Raw genomic sequence first — 27,140 nt, 5'->3', positions numbered from 1 at the left:
GTGGAGGCAGTGTGCCACTGGCGCCACTACCTAGCCGGCAAACGCTTCACCCTACTTACCGACCAGCGGTCGGTAGCGTTTATGTTCAACAATAAACAGAGGGGGAAGATTAAAAATGATAAGATTCTTAGGTGGCGGATCGAGCTCTCCACTTTCGAGTACGACATCATTTACCGGCCAGGGGCCCTCAACGAATCCCCCGACGCCCTCTCACGAGGGATGTGTGCCAGCGCCACCGAGGATCGGCTACAGACCCTCCACAACGACCTCTGCCAACCAGGGGTCACGCGGCTGTTCCACTTCATAAAGTCCCGTAACTTACCCTACTCGATTGAGGAAGTTCGGTCTCTGACCAGGAACTGCCGCACTTGCGCTGAGTGCAAGCCTCGGTTCTACCGCCCAGATAGAGCCCACTTAATCAAAGCTACACGGCCCTTCGAGCGGCTCAGCTTAGATTTCAAGGGCCCCCTCCCGTCCGTCGACCGCAATGTTTACTTCCTGAACATTGTGGACGAATACTCCCGTTTCCCATTCGCCTTCCCCTGCCCAGACATGACCAGCGCCACGGTCATTAAATGCCTCAACAGCCTGTTCTGCCTGTTCGGTATGCCGAGCTATATCCACACGGATAGGGGGGCGTCCTTCATGAGTGAAGAGCTACGCCAGTACATGCTGTCCAAGGGGATCGCCACGAGCCGTACCACCAGCTACAACCCCCGGGGTAACGGCCAGGTGGAGCGAGAGAACGGGACAGTGTGGAAAGCAGTCACTCTAGCTCTAAGGACCAAGGGCCTCCCTATCTCCCGCTGGCAGGAAGTCCTCTCGGATGTGCTCCATTCGATACGGTCGCTATTGTGTACGGCCACTAATGCCACGCCTCATGAACGAATGTTTGTCTTTCCTCGGAAATCCACCTCGGGCGTATCCATGCCGTCATGGCTCTCCACCCCAGGTCCGGTACTCGTGCGAAGGCATGTGAGGGGCCACAAGACGGACCCTCTCGTGGAGCCAGTACACCTACTCCACGCCAACCCCCAATACGCATATGTCCGGCACGCCGACGGAAGGGAGGACACCGTGTCCATAAAAGACGTCGCCCCAGCCGGCATCGACAACAACCACGGCAATAGCAGCGACGACAATCACAGCAACCCTTACCCACCCACTATTCTTTCATCACCCCCGGAAGAACATCGACCAACGGCACCCCCACCAACTACCCCTTCAACAACCCCGGCGGCACCCCCGGCAGAGACCCAGGAGGCTACCGGGGACACCCAGCTGACACCCGCGGCACCACAACAGCCACGTCGGTCGCAGAGGACTATCAAACCCCCGAACAGACTAAATCTATAGAAGGGGTGAATGTGATGAAATATATTCCATTCATCACTGCCTGTTTTCTGTGTCTTGTAACTGCCTGCTTTCTGTGTCTTTTCCCTTCCCCCAGTCCTCATGTATTATGTATTGGAATGTGCTGGAACTGGTTGTGTGCAGGGCTCCGCCCATACCTGGCTCCTTTGTAATCTAAGTTCAGTCGGGCATCAGCCTCCTGAAGGAAGACATCTCTCTATTTTACGTGTTATGTTCTGAGTTAATAAAAGCCTTACTTTTGTTCTGCTAACTTCGAGTCTCGGAATAATTGAGGCACATCACGTCTCATCCGAAATGCAGCACCTCCGACAGTGCAGCACTCCCTCAGTACTGCACTGGGAGTGTCAGCCTAGATTGTGCTCGAGTCTCTGGAGTGGGGCTTGGGCTGACTGAGGCGAGAGTACTACCCACTGAGCCAGTGGTTGACGCACAGTAACGTTGTGGACGTGGTGGGCAGTTTTCAGAAATGGTTATTGACATGAATCTTGCCATTCATGTGGAAATTACTTATGAAGTAATACTGGGCGGCCTGCTGGTGGCGCTGTCCAGGGAGAGTATAAATACTCGGGCATGGGCCCAGCTTGCTCAGGACATTCTTTAACACAACTAGCTCTCCATGTTGAAAAACAGTTGATTAAAGCCTTGTTTAATACTTCAACCAAGTGCCTAGTAGTTTTCTTACGTCAGTTATCTGTGGCACTCGTTGCCGGGTATCTTGTATTAGCGCCTGGCGCACCAGTCGGTCAGGATTCAGTGGCGTTTTGACAGCTATTTCTTCATTGGCGCAGTTGCGTCGCTGCTGTGGTGCGGCTTCAGGTTTCTGCCGTTGTTGCTCCGTGACGAGAGCCCCTTTGCAGAGAAGGGTTCTGCAGTAGATGATGATTCTTGAGGCTCCGAGGGGGGCTGTACTGCAAAACGGCCCCATAACTCTTGAGACATGTCGAGCGTTGCTTCAAAGATGCCAGTTGCATGCTCTGTAACGTTCTTGGTAGCGCTGGCACAGATGATGGGATTAAAGAGAGAGCAGAGTGCGGGCTGCCAGGGACCTGCATGATTCTGCACTGGTGGTTGCTGACCATCTGCACATTGATGCGAGTGAGTGTGATATCTGGTCATATTAATGCAGCCCGCTTGATTGGCACCCCATGCACCACCTTAAACATTCACTCCCTCCACCACCGGCGCACCGTGGCTGCAGTGTGTATCATCTACAAGATGCACTGCAGCAACTCGCCAAGGCTTCTTCGACAGCACCTCCCAAACCCGCGACCTCTACCACCTAGAAGGACAAGGGCAGCAGGCACATGGGAACACCACCACCTCCAAGTTCCCCTCCGAGTCTCGCACAATCCTGAGTTAGAAGTATATCGGCCGATCCTTCATCGTCGCTGGGTCAAAATCCTGGAACTCCCTCCCTAACAGCGCTGTGGGAGTACCTTCACCACACGGACTGCAGTGGTTCAAGAAGGCGGCTCACAACCACCTTCTCAAGGGCAATTAGGGATGGGTAATAAATGCCGGCCTTGCCAGCGACACCCACATCCCATAAACAATTTTTAAAAAATTAATACTGTCACCACTCAGTACAGTAGAGCCCCAGCAATGATCCTTGGGGCTTTACTCAGTACAGTAGGGGCCCAGCACTGATCCCTGGGGCTTCGCAGTGCATCTCCCCAGCCCAAAATCATTTCCCTAACTAGTACTGGCTCCTTCCTCTCTGTTAATTCCTTCTCCTCCTCCAGGTTTACACAAGACACCTACTTCCTGCAGCTCGTGTACAGACTTTTGTGTGGAAGCAAGTCATGATCAAAGGGTATTGCTAACAGTCCTGTTCTTATTTTCAGGGAATGGATCCCATCAGGAAACTTTTCTCCCTTAAACTGCGGTCCACGTCGATTACTCTCTCTGTCATCTTTTTCTGCATCTCATTTGGGTGAGTCGCACCGCTACCAGAACCCTGAACAAGCTGGGCTGCATTTTGTCCATTCCTTTTTTCGGCCAATTTTTCTCCTGTCCTTGCCAAAAGACATTGAGTCATGGAGCTTCCATGGGCGATTCCCTTGGCCATTCTTGGTCTGTGAGGCCTGACAGCGACTGTTAATGGGCTATTAACTGGTGAAGGCAGCAGAGCCGAGACTGAACCTCTCCCTGCCTGATGTTAACACATACTTGCAGTTTCAGGAGGTGCCACACTGGACAGGGATCAGGAGGAGGGGGTCACTGAACGGGGGTCAGGAGGAGGGGTCACTGGACAGGGGGTCAGGAGGAGGGGTCACTGGACAGGGGTCGGAAGGAGGAGTCACTGGACAGAGGGTCAGGAGGAGGAATCACTGGACAGAGGGTCAGGAGGAGGTGTCACTGGACAGTGGTCAGGAGGAGGTGTCACTGGACACTGGTCAGGAGGAGGTGTCACTGGACAGGGGGTCAGGAGGAGGTGTCAGTGGACAGTGGTCAGGAGGAGGTGACACTGGATAAGGGGTCAGGAGGAGGGGTCACTGGACAGGGGGTCAGGAGGAGGTGTCACTGGACAGGGGTCAGGAGGAGGTGACACTGGATAAGGGGTCAGGAGGAGGGGTCACTGGACGGGGTCAGGAGGAGGTGACACTGGATAAGGGGTCAGGAGGAGGGGTCACTGGACAGGGGGTCAGGAGGAGGGGGTCACTGGATGGGGGTCAGGAGGAGGGGTCACTAGACAGGTGGTCAGGAGGAGGGGTCACTGGACGGGGTCAGGAGGAGGGGTCACTGGACAGGGGTCGGGAGGAGGGGGTCACTGGACAGGGGTCGGGAGGAGGGGTCACTGGACAGGGGTCGGGAGGAGGGGTCACTGGACGGGTCGGGAGGAGGGGTCACTGGACAGGGGTCGGGAGGAGGGGTCACTGGACAGGGGTCGGGAGGAGGGGTCACTGGACGGGTTGGGAGGAGGGGTCACTGGACGGGTCGGGAGGAGGGGTCACTGGACGGGTCGGGAGGAGGGGTCACTGGACAGGGGTCGGGAGGAGGGGTCACTGGACAGGGGTCGGGAGGAGGGGTCACTGGACGGGTCGGGAGGAGGGGTCACTGGACGGGTCGGGAGGAGGGGTCACTGGACAGGGGTCGGGAGGAGTCACTGGACGGGTCGGGAGGAGGGGTCACTGGACAGGGGTCGGGAGGAGGGGTCACTGGACAGGGGTCGGGAGGAGGGGTCACTGGACAGGGGTCGGGAGGAGGGGTCACTGGACAGGGGTCGGGAGGAGGGGTCACTGGACAGGGGTCGGGAGGAGGGGTCACTGGACAGGGGTCGGGAGGAGGGGTCACTGGACGGGTCGGGAGGGGAAGCATGGCTAATTTCCCATCTCTAATGTACTGAGGCTAATTGTAGCTCCCTTACTGGCACCTGTAAGATCAGCAGACTCCACACATCACAAATCAAACCTAGGATCTTACTTTTAGCTATACAATAGAGTTTACCCTCTCTTTCCACCCCCCCCCCCCCCCCGCCCCTCCAAAAACACTATTTTGGGAAGCGTGCTAGAATGGATCCTGAGTGTTCCCAGTCGATTGTTAGCGTGGTACAATGAATAAGCGTAAAGCACACTGTCCATTCAGCTCTGCTTTGTGGGCTGAAGAGTCTCTCCCTTCCTTCTGGACCTGAATTGGCAGGTTGACAGACCGCAGGAAGGCAATGCAAGGGTACCTACAGTGCATTATTAGTGCATGACCGAGTCGAGGGAGCTTTCCATTGCCTCCTGGCTGTGCCTTACTCGACCCCGGGCTGCACCATACTCCTCCTGGGCGCTTACACTGAAAACCTACTGTATTTGTCACTGTTGACATCGCCCACCTAAATTGGCAGAAAAATAAAATTAAAATTCCCAACTCTGTGGTTCTAAGTGCGCTTCTTACTAGTAATGGAGCCTTAACCGCTTTAGTGACATGGAGATGGTTGAAGAAGTCCCGATACCAGCAATCAGGTTGCTGGTTTAAGAAACCTAATTAGCAGCTCTGTGTTTGTGAATTCTTCTCTTGTCTGGTTCTGTAGGGATTTATTTCAGTCGATTAACAAAAGAATAGGGCAGGGCATTTCAGAGTGTTGCACCATCGGGCTTCCACGTCTCATCAAGGAGTTGGTGCCTAGGGGAGTCCCGTCACTTCCTGCCACTCCAGTACCCCCCTCACCAACCAATTGTAGAGCGATACTGGCAGAGGCTTGAGGGCAAATTGGCCGTCTTCATGGGTCTGGGGACCCGCAGTTAGAAAGTGTGGGATTTACAGGCACTTGGTCACAGTAGGTCCATGCTACGATGCAAGAACTGAAGAGATTAAGTTAGAAGCAGGAGCTAAGCCAGGGTGATGATAGTGGTTTGATATATTGGTGCTTCAATGCACTGTACCACATACAGGTTGGTGCTTGTGATCACTCCACAAAATCAAAGGGAAGATGGAACCATTAGGAGGCAGGTGAGAGTTACCTGAGATTATAGAAACATAGAAACTAGGAGCAGGAGTCGGCCATTCGGCCCCTCGAGCCCGCTCCGCCATTCAATGAGATCATGGCTGATCATCCAAATTCAGTACCCTGTCCCTGCCTTCTCCCCATATCCCTTGATCCCTTTAGACTTAAGAAGTATATCCAACTCCTTCTTGAATATATTTAATGAATTTGCCTCCACTGCCTTCTGTGGTAGAGAATTCCACAGGTTTACCACTCTCTGGGTGAAGAAATTCCTCCTCATCTCAGTCCTAAATGGCTTACCCCTTATCCTTAGACTGTGACCCCTGGTTCTGGACTCCCCCGCCGTCGGGAACATCCTTCCTGCATCTAGTCTGTCCAGTCCTGTTAGAATTTTATAAGTTTCAATGAGATCCCCTCTCATTCTTCTAAACTTCAGCGAGTATAAGCCCAATCGACCCAATCTCTCCTCATACGTCATTCCTGCCATCCCAGGTATCAGCCTGGTGAATCTTCGCTGCACTCCTTCCATGGCAAGAACATCTTTTTTTTCTCTCTTCCCTTGGGGAAGTGCCTGGCCTCCATTACACATCATCTGGCATCGCCACAGATGGGAGGTCGACATGTGAAGGATCACGGCCACAGACCTGTGTCCCAGCACTCAGACTCGGGCTTTAGGGCACCACGGATTAATGAACTGGGGGGGTGGGGTAGGGAAGAGGCGGCTGGTGAAATAAAGTTGTGTGTGGATCTCGCGTGGATCCTGATGACCCGGGATCAATCACTGCTAATCTGCTACAATCTGCAGTCACATCACCATGTGGAAAGGAATATCTGTTTCTGATGCATGCCTCCGCCGTGTTCAGAGTTCACGACCTTTCACACAATTCATTCTGTGGCAAAACGCCTACTGCTTGTTTGCAAATCCTTCGTAGAAATGTGATCAGTAATTAAAATGAACCCAGTGTAGACTTTGACTCTTGCAGTTAATATTGGCCAATGCAGGACAGTATTTGGCGGCTCTAAGTCAGAATGCTAGTGGGTTCAAGTCCCCACTCCCGAGACTTGAACACACAGTCCAGGCTGGCACTCCCAGTGCAGTGCTGAGGGAGCGCAGCACTGTCGGAGGTGCCGTCTTTCGGATGAGACTTTAAGCCGAGGCCCCCGTCTGCTCTTTCTCAGATAAACATACAAGATCCCACGGCACTATTTCAAAGAAGAGCAGGGGAGTTATCCCCGGTGTCCTGGCCAATATTTATCTCTCAACCAATGCCTAAAACAGATTATCTGGTCATTATCACAAAACGATTTTTGTGGGAGCTTGCTGTGCGCAAATTGGCTGCCGCATTTCCTACATTACAACAGTGACTCCACTTCAAAAAAAAAAGTACTTCATTGGCTGTAAAGCGCTTTGGGACGTCCTGAGGTCGTGAAAGGCGCTGTAGAAAGACAAGTTCTTTTTATGTTGTCCTGAGGATTTTTGGCTAACAGTTTCCCTGCTTTCCCTCCCCCACTCCAGGTATTATGGTCTGTGGATGTGGTTTCCTGAGCTGCTAAAACGGATGGAGATTGGAGGCGGTTCCACGTGTTCGAGTAACTGGAACCGCTCCAGTGGTGAAGGTGTGGAAAATGTCACCTGCTACCCAGTGAAAACCATAGGTGGGTGTCAACTTGAGTTTGATGGGAGCTACTCATTCTGATATGTGATGGGAGGGGGGTGGGGGGGGTGAAAAAGAACCATCACTTTCCAATCACATACATTTTTTTAAATTACCCTTTCTCTCGCCTTTCCATTTGGGAGTTTCTCAGCTTTTCATGGTATTGAGTATTCATTCCTGTGACATTATTAGTGCAAGTTTATTAAAACTAATCTGTAGCTGATTATTCGAGAATTCTATTTCCAGTGTACAATGTAGAGTTTGAATAAACTACCTGTGTGTTGGGCTGCTTGACAACAAAAACATGAAGGAAGACTCGTGGGCTGTGAAATTCTGTCGAGCCATTGTCGACTTGTAGTCCTAACTGGGATGTGTTTGTGCACATTCAAAGATTGGGGCTTGGAAATGAAACCTTCTGCTGGAGGGAGCATGTTCCCAGTAAACTTTCCCCATGTGCAGTGCACTCTGATATCCTCCCCTCGTCAATCAATGGTGGAGGAGTCAACATGACCTGTTGACCCTTCCCTTCACGAGGGTCAGAGTTCGCGAGAGGGCAAATCTGCAGTACTTTAATTAAATGACTTGATGTATTCTAGCCTGCAGTGTGATTTCTAATGTAAACTGTGTAGCTTCAGAAAGTAACATTTTCGGACCAAGTAATTTGAGACATGACGCGTGGTGAGTGTAGCGAGCTCGGGAGGAACAGGTGACTTTGAACCTGTGGTTCCCAAAGCTCTCCCCCCACTGAGGGTTTTCTCACCTCATGTCTGGGCCTGGTGTAGACTCATTGATGGAGATTGGTTGATGATCAGTCAACAGCCCCATTATCCTTGCATCATGAGACTCCCAGGATGGTAGAAGTTCTAGACCAATGGTTCTCGAGCTTTTTTGTTTGAAGCATCACTTTTGAAATGGATTAGTAATAACAGCCCCCCCCCATCTAAATTATACTATATAATACTCATCATATGTAAGTGTTGCATGTAAAGAATGTTTTAATAATGCTTTTAAGAAGCTAGGTATTTACTTACAGTGAGATGGGTGTGCCTGCTTCTCGCTGCAGTCTGTCTATCCTTGGTGTGCTGTTTGACAATGACACTCCCCTTCTCTTGAACAAGGCTGACTTCACCTGGCCCCCACCGCCAGCCTTGGTAACTGCGGGTCTAACTGGCGATCTTCGTGCCGCTCTCAGCGCACGCCCCCCTCTGAGGTCAGACAGCCAGCCCACTCTGCAATGCACATGTGGCGGACGGACTCCACCCCCGCCTCCCGGCTCGCAGCAAGCCCCGCCTCCGGCCGCCGCTCATTCGCTTACTCTTGACCACGGCGCGCCTTTGTTACGGATTTGCCAACCAATAGAAACAATCATTCACTATTTACCCTCTCAAAACCTTTCATAATTTTGGAAAACTGTTAGATTCCACCCCCCCTTAATCTTCTCTGTTCCAGTAAAGATATCCTAATATTTTTTAAGCCTTTCTTTATAACTAGAACCATGCTAGTTCATCTTGGCTACAGCATTCCTGTGGCTTTAATATATATTTCCTACAATGGGGTGCCCAGAACTGCACGCAATCCTCAACTCAGATCAAGAAAGAAATACAGAAACAGTAGAGAAAAACAAGAAACCGAGAAATGAAAGCGATTAAAAGCACAAACTCTGCAAGGATACCTATTTTACAAGTGACATTTGGTAAAAATTAATAAACCTCCAAAAATGTTTTATTTCAAAACGGCACTGGCTACACGAATTCTGGAGTGTGCCCACTCGCTTTGATTAAGGCGGTTAAGAAGGCAAATGGTATGTTGGCCTTCGTAGCAAGAGGGTTCGAGTACAGGAACAAGGATGTCTTGCTGCAGTAGTACAGGGCCTTGGTGAGACCGCACCTTGAGTATTGTGTGCAGTTTTGGTCGCCTTACCTGAGAAAGGACGTTCTTGCCATGGAAGGAGTGCAGCGAAGATTCACCAGGCTGATACCTGGGATGACAGGAATGACGTATGAGGAGAGATTGTGTCGATTGGGCTTATACTCACTGGAGTTTAGAAGATTGAGAGGGGATCTCATCGAAACCTATAAAATTCTGTCAGGCCTGGACAGACTAGATGCAGGAAGGATGTTTATGATGGCCGGGGAGTCCAGAACCAGGGGTCATAGTCTAAGGATAAGGGGTAAGCCATTTAGGACTGAAATGAGGAGGAATTTCTTCACCCAGAGAGTGGTGAACCTGTGGAATTCTCTGCCACAGAGGGCGGTGGAGGCCAGTTCATTAAATATATTCAAAAAAGAGTTGGATATATTTCTTAAGGCTAAAGGGATCAAGGGATATGGGGAGAAGGCAGGGACAGGGTACCGAATTTGGATGATCAGCCATGATCTCATTGAATGGCGGAGCAGGCTCGAAGGGCCGAATGGCCTACTCCTGCTCCTATCTTCTATGTTTCTATGATTTCACAATAAACGGATGCATCAATGCGGAAAGGAGATGGCGACTAACTGGTGCCCTTTGTTTCGCTGCCTTTGGAAGTGATGTGTGATCATTGTTATATTGCACATTTCAATGAATTTGTGAGGTTTCAGAGATGGTTATTTCTCACCTTTCGCTTCACGGGAGCCAGGGATTTTCTTACTAAGTGTTCGGATCAGATTACTAATGACCTGAAGTAGTTTGACATCTCAAGTCAGAAGCAACCCCAGCACGTAGTCTGCTTTTGTCCAGTATCTGCTATCAGCAAACCATTCCCAAATGCCTAGGATATATATTTGTGCAGAGCCACCTTGTTTAAAGTACGATCAGAACTCTGGTTGCCCGATACCGTCCACCTGCTGCAGGAGATCCAGGCTGCTAATCCTGCGGAGCAGACTTATTAAAGAAATTGGTGTTTGGGTAAATGCCCTGCTCGGTAAACGCTTTCACATTATTTTGCTGACCCCCCCCTGAAAAGTCTCTACGGACCCCCCCAGGGCATCCGTGCGCCCCAGTTTGAGCCACTGATCTAGATGGACCTTGTTTTTTTTTTCATCCAGCAATTCCTACGTTCAAAAGACAGCAGACAGGGGCTGCAGTGTGGAGCTGAAATAACCACTCTGATCCTGACCTTCACTGAATGTCCAAACTTCACTGTTCAGGTCACTCTCTCTACCTTCACACCCTTCATACTTCAGATAGTTTGCATGGGATTTGCACCAATTATCTTGTAGTTGGGTGTTTAGATTTTTTTCCCCCTCTTTCCCCCTTATCCCTTCTGGTTCTTCAGACAGTGGCTGAGGTTAGGGTCTGCGGACTGGGGCCGGGCTTGGGTTCTGCGGACCGGGGCCGGGCTCGGGTTCTGCGGACTGGGGCCGGGCTCGGGTTCTGCGGACCGGGGCCGGGCTCGGGTTCTGCGGACCGGGGCCGGGCTCGGGTTCTGCGGACCGGGGCCGGGCTCGTGTTCTGCGGACCGGGGCCGGGCTCGGGTTCTGCGGACCGGGGCCGGGCTCGGGTTCTGCGGCCTGGGCTCGGGTTCTGCGGGCCGGGGCCGGGCTCGGGTTCTGCGGACCGGGGCCGGGCTCGGGTTCTGCGGACCGGGGCCGGGCTCGGGTTCTGCGGACCGGGACCGGGTTCTGCGGCCTGGGCTCGGGTTCTGCGGGCCGGGGCCGGGCTCGGGTTCTGCGGGCCGGGGCCGGGCTCGGGTTCTGCGGGCCGGGGCCGGGCTCGGGTTCTGCGGGCCGGGGCCGGGTTCTGCGGACCGGGGCCGGGCTGGGGTTCTGCGGGCCGGGGCCGGGCTGGGGTTCTGCGGGCCGGGGCCGGGCTGGGGTTCTGCGGGCCGGGCTCGGGTTCTGCGGGCCGGGCTCAGGTTTTGCCCAAATGACTTCTCTTCGCTGCTAAGTCAGACCCTGCATTGCCCCTCACCCCTGTTCGGTGGAGAACTGATTAGGAGCACTAAAATTTGCCAATTTCTTTTCCTCCCTGCTCCTTCCCAACCCAGCGATGGAGAATCCAATTTAATGTTCCCACTGCCACCTCAGCAGAAACTGTTGCTTCAGTGAGATTCCTGTTTCACACGAAGGGTAGTATAATTCTGGAACTCTTTCCCCCAAAAGACTGTGGCTGCTGGGACAGTTGGAGCTTTCGAGACTGAGATCGCTAAGATTTTTGTTGGGTGAGGGTGCCTTGGAATCATAGACTCGTTACAGCACAGTAGGAGGCCATTCGGCCCGTCGAGCACTTCAGCTAGTCCCACTCCCCCGCCCTTTCCCCGTGGCCCTGCAATTTTTTTCCTTCAGGTACTTCTCCAATTCCTTTTTGAAAACCACGATTGAGTCTGCCTCCACCACCCATTCAGGCAGTGCATTCCAGATCCTAACCACTCGCTGCGTAAACGTTTTTTTTCCTCCTGTCGCCTTTGAACCTTCTGCCAATCACCTTAAATCTGTGTCCTCTGGTTCGCGACCCTTCCGCCAATGGGAACAGTTTCATGATTTTGAACACCTCTGTCAAATCTCCCCTCAATCTTCTCTGCTCTAAGGAGAACAACCCCAGCTTCTCCAGTCTATTCACGTAACTGAAGTCCCTCGTCCCTGGAACCATTCTTGTAAACCTTTTCTGCACCCTCTCTAGGCCTTCACATCCTTCCTAAAGTGCGGTGCCTAGAATTGGACACAATACTCCAGTTGTGGCCGAACCAGTGTTTTATAAAGATTCATCATCATTTCCTTGCTTGTGTACTCTATGCCTCTATTTATGAAGCCCAGGATCCTGTAAGCTTTTTTTAACCGTTTTCTGAACCTGCCCTGCCACCTTCAATGATTTGTGCGCACATTCCCCCGGGGCTCTCTAATCATGTACCCTCTTTAGGATTGTACCCTTTAGTTTATATTGCCTCTCCTCGTTCTTTCTACCAAAATGCATCACTTTGCACTTTTCTGCGTTAAATTTCATCTGCCACGTGTCCGTCCATTCCACCAGCCTGTCTATAGCTTCTTGAAGTCTATCACTATCTTCCTCACTGTTCACTATACTTCCAAGTTTTGTGTCATCTGCAAATTTTGAAATTGTGCCCTGTACACCCACGTCCAAGTCATTAATATATATCAAGAAAAGCAGTGGTCCTAGTACCGACTCCTGGTGAACACCTTCCTCCAGTCCGAAAACCAACCGTTCAGCCCTACTCTCAATTTCCTGTCACTTAGCCAATTCCGTATCCATGCTGCCACTGTCCCTTTAATTCCATGGGCTTCAATTTTGCTGGCAAGCCTATTCTGTGGCACTTTATCAAATGTCTTTTGGAAGTCCATATACACCATGTCAACTGCATTACCCTCATCAACCCTCTCCGTTACCTCATCAAAAAATTCAATCAAGTTGGTTAAACACAATTTGCCTTTAACAAATCCGTGCTGGCTTCCCTTAATTAATCCACACTTGTCCAAGTGACTGTTAATTTTGTCCCGGATTATCGTTTCTAAAAGCTTCCCCACCACCGCGTCAAGGGGTAGAAAGTGAAGTTGAGGTACATAGTATTTATTACAGGGCATTTACAGCACAGAACAGGCCATTCGGCCCAACTGGTCTATGCAGGTGTTTCTATGCTCCACACGCACCTCCTCCCACCTTACTCCAGCTTACCGTCTCAACATATCGGCTACAGATCAGCCAGGATCTAATTGAATGGCGGAACAGGCTCGAGGGGCAGAATGGCCTACTTCTTCTGTTCCTTTGTGAATCGGAGGCCGCAGCATGCGGTATTATACGCTGAGCCATCGGGATAACCAGCAGGTGCACATTTAAAGAGAGTGTCACCCTCGGGATCTCTTTTCAAAGATGGAATCGCCTCAGAGCTGCGATTAATTATCCTCCTACTCTCTCTTCGCCCTTTTGTTGATTTTATTACCGGATTTTTTAATATTTTGTTTTGCAGTGTACAAAGAAGGATTTATAATAGCTGTTTCCAATCTTCCTGGTAATATCCTCACTATCCTAATGATGGATCTGCTGGGAGGCAAGCTGCTGCTCTGTGAGTAACAAACACCAAAAGCTAAAGAAGTGAAATGAAAGAGAAATAGCAGTGTGAGGAGCTGCAAGCAATTCACAGCACCTATTGAGTGCCGATTAAAGAACCTGCATTTATATAGTGCCTTTCACATCCTTGGGCCATCCCAAAGCACTTCACAACCAGTCAATCGCTTTTGAAATGCAGTCACTGTTATTTTATAGGCAAATACAGCAGCTAATTTGCGCACAGCAGGATCCCACAAACAGTAAATGAGAGAAATTACCAATGGATCTGTTTTGTTGGTTGAGGGATAAATATTGGCCAGGACTCCGGGGAGAACTCCCCTGCTCCTCTTCGAATAGTGAACGGGGGATCTTTGACATCCACCTGGACAGGCAGATGGATCCTTGGTTTAAATTCTCTGAAAGACAGTGCCTCCAACAATGCCCCACTCCCTCAATACTGCATTGAAGTGTCACCTGGCTTATGTGCTCAAGTCTCTGGAGTGGGGCTTGAAACCACGACCTTCTCCGAGGTGACCGTGATACCAACTGAGCCAAACTGACGCTGTACCTCAGAACGATCGCAGTTCCTTTTTTTGATGTGTTTCTCTTCATTTTTGTCAATTAGCACTAAAATGTATGAACAAGAACAGATGCCACCAGCCTGAAAATCTTGGGCACCTTACAACTCTTTCTCTCTCCCCCCCCCCCCCCCCCCCCAAACATGACCACACAGACTGCAGACCCGCCTGTCTGTACTGGGCAACAGGAGTCGTGCTTTCGTCAAATGCAGTGGTTTCGCCACCTCCCAGCTACCAGGCTAAGGACTGCAGCAGTTCATCTTGCTGTGATGGTGTGAATCAAAGGGGATAGCTACAGCCTCAGAGAGGGAAACTCTGGGATTTAAGCTTGCTCTGTCCCAGATTCAGTGGCCCAGTATGGAGTGGGGAACAAACCAGACTCCAGCACTGATCCCCTAGCCCATTGTGGATTTGAAGATGCAAAGCTTACCGTGGGTCATTTTTTTAGCCATACCCTTAATCCAGTGGAAGCCCTTAAAAGCTGGAAACTAAAAGGGTTTGACAACAATGCAGAGAGCACACGTTCCATTTGTCTTTTAAAACAACATGGGATTTGCCACTAGTTGTGTGTCCACAATACCACACTAGAAAGCCATTAAACCAACAATGTAATTGTCTGCTTTTGGTACTGCATGCACACCTACAGCAGGTACATCCGAAAGGCTCTGTCCATTGGAGGAACTAATCAATATTAACCTGTTTGAGCAGTGAAGCTCAAAGGCTAACTATTTTATCTGTTGCCATGGACGGTGCATAATGTGATGGGGCGATGGGTTTTATGTAGTTGTGGATCTTGGCTGCTGTGAATCCAGATCCTTGAAACGTGCAATGAAATGGAAAGGATTCCTCAGCACTTAAAGGGGCACCTGCTTTTGAAATGGGTCAGTTAAAATTCCACAACAGAATCTGAGATCCAAATGTAAAGAAAGACTTGCATTTCTATAGCGCCTTTCACGACCTCAGGGCGTCCCAAAGCGCTGCACAGCCAACTAAGTACTTTTTGAAGTGTGGTCACTGTTGTAATGTAGGAAACGCAGCAGCCAATTTACGCACAGCAAGCTCCCACAAGCAGTAAAGTGATAACGACCAGATAATCTGTTTTAGTGATGTTGGTTGAGGGATAAACGTTGGCCCCAGGAGAACTCCCCTGCTCCTCTTCGAAATAGTGGCCGTGGGATCTTTTATGTCCACCTGAGAGCAGATGGGGCCTCTGTTTAATGTCTCATCCGAAAGATGGCCATCAATCTGTTGTTAAATTTGAAAGTTATGTGAAGTCTTCATCCCGCAAATGAAATTAAATTCTTGCTATGTTTTTGAATTTTTTTAAACCGATTTGGCCCAGAGGGGATTTTTGATTTAATTTAGATTATAGGGAACGGGGTTTCCAACATACATGCATACTCTTCTCAAACTGGGGCAACTCGTCTACAGATTCACTGTTGCTGCTCTCTGGCACAGGCTCGGTCTTGATTAGTTTTTTGTGGCGTGAACTTAAGTTGAGTAACTTGGATCTGCTATCCGTATAGTTGAGCCTGGCATCACTTTGGAAATCAATAACTGAGCTGGCTTTGAGATTTGACGTACAGCAGCTCTACCTCTGGCATTTTCTGATCTGGCTCTGGGCTGTTTAGACTTTAAGGTACATGAGAAATCTTTGGCATCTCATTAGTTCCAAAATCCCAAATGCACATGAGAGAAAGCAGGAATTGTTTTCTTGAAATTTACAGTAGAGGAACGATGGGCTGGTTTAATAAGTTATTGACTGGGCGGTAGCAATGATCATAGACCAGTCCAAATCGCTCCCCTCAACTGCTTTTTCCTTCCCCAGCTCCAATATTGGTATTGAGCAGCTCATTGAAGCACTGGCTGAAGCTGAACGTGAGCGAGTCAATCAGAACTGCTAAGCTACAAGGACTACTTCCATTTTAAGTAGTGGTACAACCAGTCTTGGTGAAGAAACCAACCCGAGGTTGGTGTCCTTCCCTCTGAGTATCTTGAGCACTCTTACAAATTACATGGAGCAGGGAAGGGAAAAAGGTTAATATACAGAGCCTTTTGAACGTACGGGCTGTAGTTGTGCATGCAGTACCAAAAGCAGACAATTACGTTGTTGGTTTAATGACTTTCTAGTGTGGTAATGTGGGCACACAACTAGTGGCAAATCCCATGTTGTCAATTACTGTGGTTGGAAGGGTAGATTCCTAATTAAATTGGCAAGTTAGGTAGTGACTTTTAATGCTCTGTCTCCTAGGTATCAGTCTGTTTCTCTCAGGCCTCAGTGCCTTCTTTATCTGGGAAGTGAAGACTAAATTCCAGAGCTTGATCGTGTCCTGTGTGTTCAGTGCCATCTCAGTTATTGCCTGGAACTCGCTCGATGTCATTGGGCTAGAATTGTACCCCACTCAACTGCGGTAGGTTACAGCTTAAGGCTAAGGGGGAGGATTATTCTAATCTCTCAAACTTTAGTGTATTGTTCAGTAGGGGTGGGGTGGGGGAGAATCACTAGGGCAGTAACTTTCCAATTGTTTTGAGAACCGCCAGTACTGGGAATGAGATTTATAATTGAAAAGAACAAGATTGATCAGAAACTTACTTGCGTATGTTGAGCTAGAGATAAGATCCATCAAAATGAGTCATATTTGTAAACCAAAATGAATGAGCATCACTCCGAAGGAATGCAAATTGACCAGCTTTATACGGTGGAGTTTTATGCGAGACCTGTACTCTTCGCCCACTGTCCTACTGCATAAAAGCACAGGTTGAGTTTTTTTTGTCTCCCATTAGCAGCAGAGCCTTGCTGTCACAACAGGAATTGTGACATTCATGTGTTTTATCCATTCTGTACAACAGGTTTAGAAGGGTAATTTGCTCCAAATTACAGCCTTCAGTCTCTGCCAAATGCATTGAATTTGAAGGACTTAAATGTCACCAACTCGCCCAATCCTCTTCAGTTTCTGATTTAGAAGTGGGGGAGGATGAGGATATTTTAGTTACATCTTTTGCCTACTGACTGGGCAGAAACTCCAGCCTTCTGCTGTCTTGCCTTGACATGGGTACCCATGGGCTCTCCCCCTTCACAGATTCAATTTGTAAGGGGCTGAGTCAGTTTTCCTCTGTGGCAGTTTTGGTGCGCCAATGGAGCCTCACAAATATAATTTTTTGACTTTGTCCTGTGAGATCCCAAGTACAGGAAGTCTCCTTTGACAGGAAACAAACTAGTAGCTGGGAGACAAAAATCCTCCCAAAAATGGTATGCTTGGGACAAAATACACTAGTTGATGGGCGTTATCTTCCCTACTCCTCCTACAGGAAGCCTCCGTCAGAGCTGCGGCTGGGTCGGTTGTTGGCGTGTAGGCTTGGGGGAAAATTGCATGACTCTTATCTGACTGGCGAGCGAGTTAGGCCTGGAGGAACTCTTCTGATGTTCCCTTGGTAGCTCAGGTCTGCCCTAAAGTATGTGACCAGTTAGAACCTAGACCGAGAAGAAGAGAGCATTTTGGTCCAGTGAAGCTCGTCCCTCTAGTACCTTGACTGGCCCAGCCTTGCAACCAACTGTTTTTGAAGCTCCCACTGTCTTTGAAATAGCCTGCCTGTTAAGGCAGTAGGATAATGTGCATTGCCCTTTTAGTAGAGAAATTCTTCCTAATATTTCCAATTTATTTTTCATTGTCATCTGCCTTACTTAATTGAAGCATTAGTCAGGGTTAACTTTATATTTAATATTTTTTGTGCCTCAGACTCCATATTAACTCCTTTCTAGACTGTAGAACAGAACTTGTTTTTCATAGCTCATACCCAACACACTTGGGGTTATACTTGATGTACATCCTTGTAATGGCATGAACAGAACTGTGCAAGTGTGATTGGATCTGGGCACTGAAGCTTTAGCATAATTTCTAGATCTGTACTCTGCTGTTCTGGCTGAGTAATAGATCTCCCATACTAAAACTATTTTTGTGAATGTGTGTGACCCGTCACTAGAAGAAACTCCTAGTTTTTAGAGGTTGCGCAGACTGAGAATGGGTTGTTGTAAAGATTATTGTAGCTTGGAATTGGAATTTTTCTCCTTAAATCACTTAGTGTTTTCAACTAGAAAAAAAAATGGGAAATTATATGCTGCTGTAATTATCCTCCCCTTTCTTACCCAACTTCACCTAACAACTGCACCTGATCTTGATTTCCCATGTTCAACACACGAGAGTGACTATTAAGAACTTATTTTTTTCCACTAGTGGAGTGCTTGTGGCATTGCCCATGGGGAGTTGTGACCAAGTGTGTTCTTTAGGTGAAGTGGGATTAAAGGGCTGGGCATATTGGGCCAGGGTGTAATTCAGTTCCCATCTTAGTCATACATGCTGTCCTTAATTTAATGTAATTTTATATTATGCCCACTATAGTAAATGTAACCTCTGAACTTCCTGTCAACAGCTTCCATTATTAAATTCCTGTGTCCACATTGATAATGGAAACTGCCTCTAAACTTGCTGCAGTGCCCTGACTAGTGGGTGGATGTAATTACAGCAACTGTTTACATTGGCATAATCAATCATTCTAAATGTGGACATAGATTTTACAATGGAGCGCTGGTAGGACACACAGATGCAAGATAATTAATGTATAAATGAAGTTTTTAACTGCATACAACTAAGTAATATTTATTAAATTACAATCATTGCTAAAATTACATTTGAAATATTGGTCCAGCATTCATAATGTTTCTTGAACCTAAATGCAAAATACCAGCACAATTCTAATGCATGGAGGGTTTGTTTAGAATTAATTTAATATCCTGATATTTGAGGACTTTAAACAATTTCTGCTTTGACAGGTCATCTGCCCTTGGCGTGTTCAGTGGGATCAGCAGAATCGCCTCCATTTTGGGGAACGTTGTGTTTGGGCAGCTGGTTGATGTGAACTGCACGGTGCCAATCCTTCTGGTGGCAGTACTACTGTTTGTTGGGAGTCTGGCAGGTCTCGCCCTTCCCAACACTAAGATGAGAGAGTTGAGTTGAGGAGTCTCTGCAGGGAGGCTGCTGGAGGAAGGACTAATTGCCAGACCTTCTACAACTGGTGCCTTTATCTGTCTAATGTTTTGTAATGTTTTAACTTCAGCTGGGGCTCTGGTTAGCCCTTCAGTCAGTAAATACCCAGGATTGAGATGTACAGTGATCAGACATCAATCAGCAAGTTGTATTTTAATGGGAGGGAACACTGTGCCATATTTCCCAGTTACCCCTGGGGACTAAGAGGTCAGGAACCAATGCTATTTTAACCAGCACAGGGCTGATTTAGAGCCTCACCAAAGCAAACTCATTCTGCTACAACTTCACAGCAGATACTTTTGGAATTAAGTGGCATGGGATGAGTGTTTTGTTGACAGTAAATTAGCTTGGAGAAGGTATTTGTGAGCAAGCTCCCTCCTCACATTATTTCTACCTTCTTCCATTATTGACCTCACACCCTGAGCAAAGGTCTATAGAAATTCCCATCTGTCAAAATAGATAAAAGGCAACTTTCTTACCTCGGCTGTTGCAGTCCAGCTGAAGGCCCAATTCACTAAACCAGAGTAGAAGCAAAGGGTAGTTATGCAGACTGGCAAAAAGGTGGGAAGTGGTGTCCCACAAGGATCAGTGTTAAGACCATTGTTGTTCACTAGTTACATAAAACTATTTGGACTCTGGAATGGGACATTCAATTTCAAAATTTGCACACAATGCCAAATATAGTTAGAGGAGGACAACATACAAGATAAATAAACTTACATAATGGATGTGTAATTGGCAAATACTTTTTGGAAAATTAAGTCTAACTGAGGAAAGAGTACAGATACACAAGACTATATAAAAACCACAGGGGTTAATTTCTAGACATAGAATTATGGCGACCATAACTCTGCACATTATTCTAAGAATATAGGAGAAGGTGAAAGAGATTTACAAGAATACCAGTTATACCTATTGGAAAAGATTGAATAGTCTGAGTCCTCTCTAGAAGAGAGAAGGTTCAGGACACTTGGAGAAACCAAAAGTAAGGACCATAAATAAAAAAGTTACAAATCAAATAGGGAATGTAGGAAATGTCAATACCCAGAGAGTGATTAGAATCTGGCACTTGTTACCACAGACTAGTTGAGGCAAATAGCATAGATGCATTGAAGGGGAAGCCAGAAAAGGACTAGGACATACCAATAGGGAGGGAGCTCATGTGGAGCATAAACACAGGCTTGAGCTAAATGGCCTGTTTGTGCTGTACTTTCTATAATTCTCTGCTTGATCAATTCATGTAAAGGTGGTAGTCTGGGAATCCTCTTGTGGGTGGAGCAGATTGTGGGTAGGAATTATTATATAATGCTGCAAGTTTGTTTGAGGGAGGCAGGAAATGGGAGATCCAAATAGGTAGGAGTGAATTGGACTTTGGTAGTTGGTATACAGTTCTTACAGGGTAGATACTGGGAGGATGTTCCCCCTGGCTGGGGAAGTCTAGAACTAGGTCACAGTCTGAGATGAGGAGAAAGTTCTTCACTCACAGGGTGGTGAATCTTGGAAATTCTCTACCCCAGAGGGCTGTGGTAGCTCAGTTGTCAAGTATATTTAAAGACAGATCAATTGATCTTTGGATACTAAGGGAAGAGTGTGGTGGTAGAACAGCTTTAAGCTTATTGAATGGCAAGCTCAAATGGCCTACTCCTGCTCCTATTTTAGATTTTCATGACTGATGTTGGATTCATCTCAGTCCTCAAATCATGCAAAGGGCACTAATTAGTTGGTTAAAAGTGAGGAAATGTTCCTAGGTCTTCAGAAGTAAAACAAAGCCAAGAGTGGCAGCAGCACTACTGGGCAGTAATAATGGGAACCTGGATCAGATTACAGGCTACAATATAGTGCAGCATCACTGGTCAACAGTTACTGTACCAAAGAGCACAATATCAACGTTCGGCACTGACTTTCATACCCAATACCCTTGTCTAACAACAGGTAGATGGAGAGAGTCATGATTTAATTGCTTGGTGGAATAGGTGCGAGGGGCTGAATGGCTGCCTTCTGTTCCTAAGACAGAAGCAACTACAGGTACAATGTGGACACTGAAGCCCAGATTTACTGCAGAGACCCTTGTGCACCAGCACTGAAGGCTTGAGGGTTATAAATCCTTTGGATGGAAAAACCTGGCCTCTAATTTAGCACTTTGCTTTATAACTGTTGGCCTATGCCACTAAAAGCACTTCATTAGTACACAAAAGTATGTAATTGTGCAATAACTTAGTGCATTGCTTTGGATCGCTCACCAAGATGAATGTGTGCCGATAGCTAGATTCATGTCCTGCCCCTCCCTTTCTGCTCATCTTCCATTGCTGACCTCCAGCCTGAACAAAGGTCTAGTAATTACCCTCTGTCCACGTCAAACTCGATAGACGTGGCTCTGCATAGCTGCAGAATGTTGCAGCCTGGCTAAAAGGATCAGTGTCAAACTACCTTTAACCCCTCTTAAATCCAGACCAACAAAAGTGGGGTGTGGTGTTCCACAAGGATCAGTGCTGGGACCACTGGTCACCATTTAGATAAACTATGGATAGTTTAAAAAAAAAAAATCACTGCCAATCCTAGCAGTGAGATCAGGGGTAATACATTTAATAGACCCTGGTACTTGAGATTTATGGGGATCTGCTAGTCACATTTTGCTGTGCACATTATCCTGTTAATTTACAGAACCACCACACTTGTTTGAGTGCATCTATGATGGCCATTCAAGCAGACATACATTAATGCACATCTGTATTTCTGCCCTGCAGCAAAGGGCATAGAATCCAAATGCCTTAGTACTGTAATTACAGCTCTGCCTATTAGTACTTAGCTGCACTTTAGAACAATGCCTTACCTTAGATTACAAAGCAAGATTTTTAACTAACGTACAACTGTGCACTTTCCATCATTTGTAATTGATAGTTTGCTGTGCAATATGCAACTGCCAAGAATAAAGTCTGTTCTACATCTTTGATACCTAGTTAAATTTGTGAAGCTAATAACCTGATGTAAAATGCACTCAAATGCTTGAAGGAACCAATCCATAATAGTACTTCACTGTTCAATACTTGTAACGATCCAGTAATTTTATTGCTGCTAGTTTGGTTTTATTTGCTACCCAAAACAAAGGTAGCAATGGGAGCAAATGGGCAGAGCTGGGCTGATGTCTCTTTTGATCAAGTATGGCACCAAGGAGCCCTAAAGCTGGTCAATTGGTTGTGGTGGAGAAGGAGTCATGGGGAAACCAGTGGTTAGACACATACCTGACAGGAATATAGTAGTTGTCAGAGGCTAAGTCAATGCAGACCATACCTCAGTCAAATGTTGGCATGGCACGAGTCACTGCCAATTCTGCTGTTTAGCTCTATTCACAACTCCAATTATGATGCAGCCCATGCCAGTCCAAGCCTGCATATATGGCTGTCCTATGGGGAAACAATTACTCAAATATGCTGGGCAATGACCATGAAAAGCTTAACCACTTCCCCAACTTCAGCAGAACCACCACCACTGCCAAGTCCCCTACCATCAATATCTGCAACCCAAAAATAGCTCCCTTCAACAAGCCCCCATTCACTCCTGCACATTTACTCACTCCACTGCAGCCACAGTACTCAAAGCTCAATACCATCTGGAACAGCCGCCAGTGTGCGATGACTGCAGTACAGACTACCTCTAGGGATCACTGCAGCAACTCACCAAGCTTAGTTTGACTGCACCTCCCAGCGCAGTGACTGCCACCAGACAGAAGGAAAACAAACAGCAAGTGCATGAGAACAATATCCCCTCCAATTCAAACATCCTGCCTTGAACACTGGACAGGCATTGTTCCTATCTGCCATGACAATTATCTACCAAACACAATCAAAGCACCATCAAGAACTGCAGCAATTCAACAAGGTAAACCGCCACATTGAGATCAACTGGGAATGTAAAAATGCAGCCCAAGAACAAAACAATTTGGGTTTCACATTATCTCCTCTTAGCTGCACAACCACTCAAGTGCTAAATTCAGCTTGATCTGGCTTTTGAACATTTAACTCTCCACTTGCCTGGATGAGTGCAGCTCTAAACACTCCAAGAAGCTCGACACCATCCAGGACAAAGCAGCCTGCTTGATTGGCACCACATCCACCACCTTAAACATTCACTCCCCCCACCACCGGCGCACCGTGGCTGCAGTGTGTACCATCTACAAGATGCACTGCAGCAACGCGCCAAGGCTTCTTCGGCAGCACCTCCCAAACCCGGGACCTCTACCACCTAGAAGGACAAGGGCAGCAGGCGCATGGGGACACCACCACCTCCAAGTCACACACCATCTGGACTTAGAAGTATATCGCCGAGCCTTCATCGTCGCTGGGTCAAAATCCTGGAACTCCCTACCCAAACACTGTAGGAGTACCTTCACCACACGTACTGCAGCGGTGGCTCACCACCACCTTCAAGGGCAGCAATGCCCACATCCCATAAAAACCAAATAAAAAACTTCATGCATGCAATTATGTTACTGATCTAACAAGATCAAAGGCAATTTTACCTTGCAGATTCTACTGATGGTAAGCTGGCTGTATGTTAATGGATATTTGTTCAGGGATTCCACCCTGAAGTCAGTGGAACACGTAGCCCCGCAAATTTAAACTCAAATGTGGTGTGATTCAATTCAAAGTAGAAACCAATCTCCCACACAACATAATGGGCACTGTAGGACCATATACAGAAACTGAATTCAATTAATAGCTAGTTTTGCTTCACTGATAATTGTTAAAGCATTGTACAGGGAAACTTCTTATTCACTACATCTTTTGAATTGTAACTCACATTAAACAGAACACTGGACAAAGGCAAATTAGTTTGACATTTCATGTAAAAACTAGTGAATTTAGGTGTGGCATTAAAATATATTGTATTAAGACAGTTAATTGAATGGACAGCAATTCACAAGTCAGGCACGAAGCAGTGTAAAGTCATCGATTTGAATAGTATTCTACTCCGTTTTCAGCCTGAAGTGTGGATTGGAAGGTCATTGATGCAAGTGTAAACTGGATTAATTGTACATGATGAAATGAAAAAAACTTCAATATTTTGAGCAGCAGAGGAACTACGCGACCATTTAGAAACCACTCAAGTTTATTTATAATTTGTTTTACTGGTATTACATGAATAGCAATTTGAATCACAGGAGATGGACAAAAATAAAAATCACTCCACAACATATTTATACTGTGAACATCATGGGTTTTATTCCATTTGGGTCTTCACTTGCAGCAAGTCTGGATGTCAGTGGCCAGTATACTCCATTCATTGGTCATGACCACACTGAAGGATTGCTACAATTTAGTCACTGCAAGTTCAGCAATACATCAGCAGATGGATTACTGGGATGTTTGGCCTTTTATGTACAATATAGGCTCCTTTGTGCCTCTGGTTTAGTGGAAGCAGTGAGAAACTTTTGCACTATACTAGTACATATTAGACATGTTCAACACTAGAGTTTCTGCTTCAACAGCTTTATTTTTTGTGCCCAACAGTTAACAGCTTACTTCACAACTTCAGGTAACTGCAGTCACAGCTGCATACCACAACAGTGAGGTAGAGACCTGACTAATGCTCAACAGCAGCTGGGCGAGCAACAAGGCAACAGCTCAGCCAAAAAAAAAAGTTAAGGACACTGGTTCTTTGGCACACAGCTTCAGATCAAAAACCACAAGAGTAAAAACCTCTTCAAGTAACTTGGAGACCCAAGCAGCTGCTCAGCTAGCCTCAGCAATAGCTTCTCATCCTTTTCAACAGTAATGAGCAACTGCCCGAAAAGGGGCCTAAGCCGGATACTCAGCCTGGCCCGGCCATGAAACCCCTTCTGCTCAAGTACAAAAAGAAAAACACATCATCAGTGAGAATGGTGATTAAAAACCTCTACCTACCCATAGTGCAAATTAAAAAGTGCAAAGAACATCTTAAAACTATGTACAGCAGCTCGAATGTCGTTATTTCAGTCCAGTTTCGAATCCATAAATCCACACCAATGGTTGCAAACATCTTGATTTACAACAATGACCCAGGGTCCATAATAGCAGCCCCAGACACAAAAATGTTAAAAGCCGCCAGGAAAGAGTCACGGTTGTGTTTGACTAAAACCTTAACAGTGTAAAAAAAACTGGTCAAAAAAATGAAGCCTTAAAAAGGCAGTTGCATCTGTAAAAACTGAGCGTAAAATATTGAATTTGATTGCTAAATAAAGCACTCCTCTGCCTCTTAGTTAAGTAAAAAACCGGCTGAATATTCACCAGTATCTGCGGTCCTGATGGAAAAAAAAAATTTAAAGGCACTGTATGGCAACCGCTAGTGGAAAGGTAATGAACTTGCAACATTGTCAAAATGCAAGGAATGTAAAAAAGCCTAAAAATCTAAATGTGAAGCCATTTGCTTCAACACCTTCAAGACCTGGCCATCACCTCGGTGCAGAACTTTTGTCTGGGAACTGCTGTGGTGGGCCCCAATACCCCATGGAATTCACTGTGCATAGTGCGATTGTGAATATTAACAGCAAATAGCAAGTGCAGGAGTGAACTTCAGTCCATAATCGCTGTTCCCAGTCTGAGCCAATCCCAGCTCAACACTCAACTGAAATAGAAAAAAAACGCACATTTTCTCTGCGGTTTTTAGCTGGAGTCGCGGTTCTTTTGATTGCGCATCAACGGGCGGTGGTGGCGGAGAACCTCGAGGGAGTGCTGCCACTGCCAGCATGAACGACAGAAATATTTGAAGCAGACCTGTAGGAAGCAGGACAAGTTGACTGGTTTTAGTTGAACTGAGCCAAGCACTGATACACATGCATTTCCATCTTGCATCCTACCAAAGTAGTACAGACAAGTCCCAAGGCTTAATAATTTCAAATACAACATACACCAAATCAAACTTGTGATCTGGGTCAAACAACTCATTCATCTGAAGCAGCCTGGGGTTATTGGGCATTAATAGGTTTAGTAATTCTAAGCCATATCTGGTTAGATTAACACTGATGCACTGAAGCATCATAGAAACATAGAAAAATAGCAGGAGTAAGCCATTCGGCCCGTCAAGCCTGCTCCGCCATTCAATAGGATGGCTGATCCTCTACCTCAATACCATATTCCCACTCTCCCCCCATACCTTGTGTCTAGAAATCTATCTCCTTAAAATATATTCAGTGACTTGGCCTCCACAGCCTTCTGTGGTAGAGAATTCCACAGGTTCACCACCCTCAGTGAAGAAATTTCTCCTCAGTCCTAAATGTCCTACCCCGTATCCTGAGACTGTGACCTTGTTTTAGACCCCCCCAGGCCAGGGAAAACATCCTCCCTGCATCCAGTCTGTCTAGCCCACTCAGAATTTTTATATGTTTCAATGAAATCCCCTCCCATTCTTCTAAACTCATGAATACAGACCTAGTCGACCCAATCTCTCCTCATAAGACAGTCCTGCCATCCCAGGAATCAGTCTGGTGAACCTTCGCTGCACTCCCTCTATGGCAAGTATATCCTCTCTTAGGTAAGAAGAACAAAACTGCACACAGTACTCCAGGTGTGGTCTCACCAAGGCCCTGTATAACTGTAGTAAGACATCCTTGCTCCTGTACTCAAATCCTCTTGCAATGAAGGCCAACATACCATTTGCTTTCCTAACTGCTTGCTGCACCTGCATGTTTGCTATCAGTGACTGGTGTACAAGGACACCCAGGTCCCTCTGTACATCAACATTTCCCAATCTAGCACCATTTAAATAATAGTCTGCTTTTGTTTTTCCTGTAGGTCTTGACATTAACCAAATGGCAGGATAAAGCCCACTAGTCAACAAACCTGTGATTGCGATCTGAAAGTCAATTCTTACTGCATTTGAACCAACTTACCTGCACGTCATTCCAAAACCAAGCTCATTAATCCACTAATTAGTCTACCCAACTTCAAATTAGAGATTACAAACCAAAGAGGCAGACAAAGAGCAAGTTCAGCCACAATACTAAACACACCCTTGTACAATAGGCCAAATGGTGAGTAAACAGCAAAAGATTATTTGGCATAGCACAGATTTTCCAAAGACTGGAAATTGTCTGGGCATGAATGAA

General features: G+C 47.1%; 2 protein-coding genes across 4 annotated transcripts in view; one reads left to right on the top strand and one right to left on the bottom strand.

Annotated features, from left to right (window-relative positions):
• sv2 (synaptic vesicle glycoprotein 2) overlaps positions 1-22,008 on the top strand; it is an 82,620-nt gene extending 60,612 nt beyond the window's left edge. Inside the window, exons 10-14 of the mRNA XM_085972176.1 lie at positions 3,219-3,307; positions 7,323-7,462; positions 13,361-13,456; positions 16,270-16,429; positions 18,847-22,008. Of these exons, the coding sequence (XP_085828302.1) occupies positions 3,219-3,307; positions 7,323-7,462; positions 13,361-13,456; positions 16,270-16,429; positions 18,847-19,030 (669 nt within the window). The 3' untranslated portion in view covers positions 19,031-22,008. The remainder of the gene's footprint in view (positions 1-3,218; positions 3,308-7,322; positions 7,463-13,360; positions 13,457-16,269; positions 16,430-18,846) is intronic.
• Positions 22,009-24,148: 2,140 nt separating this feature from the next.
• The window catches only part of cpeb1b (cytoplasmic polyadenylation element binding protein 1b), a 73,714-nt gene continuing 70,722 nt past the window's right edge, over positions 24,149-27,140 (bottom strand). For all 3 annotated transcript variants that reach the window (XM_085972173.1, XM_085972174.1, XM_085972175.1), the window contains exon 12: positions 24,149-25,809. In XM_085972173.1, coding sequence (XP_085828299.1) covers positions 25,699-25,809 — 111 coding nt within the window. In that variant the 3' untranslated portion in view covers positions 24,149-25,698. The remainder of the gene's footprint in view (positions 25,810-27,140) is intronic.

The sequence above is a fragment of the Somniosus microcephalus genome, chromosome 32 (assembly GCF_052327205.1).
Source record: "Somniosus microcephalus isolate GS21.2 chromosome 32, FLI_Smic_1.0, whole genome shotgun sequence".
Classification (NCBI taxonomy): Eukaryota; Metazoa; Chordata; class Chondrichthyes; order Squaliformes; family Somniosidae; genus Somniosus; species Somniosus microcephalus.
This window is presented reverse-complemented; position numbering and strand designations above follow the sequence as displayed.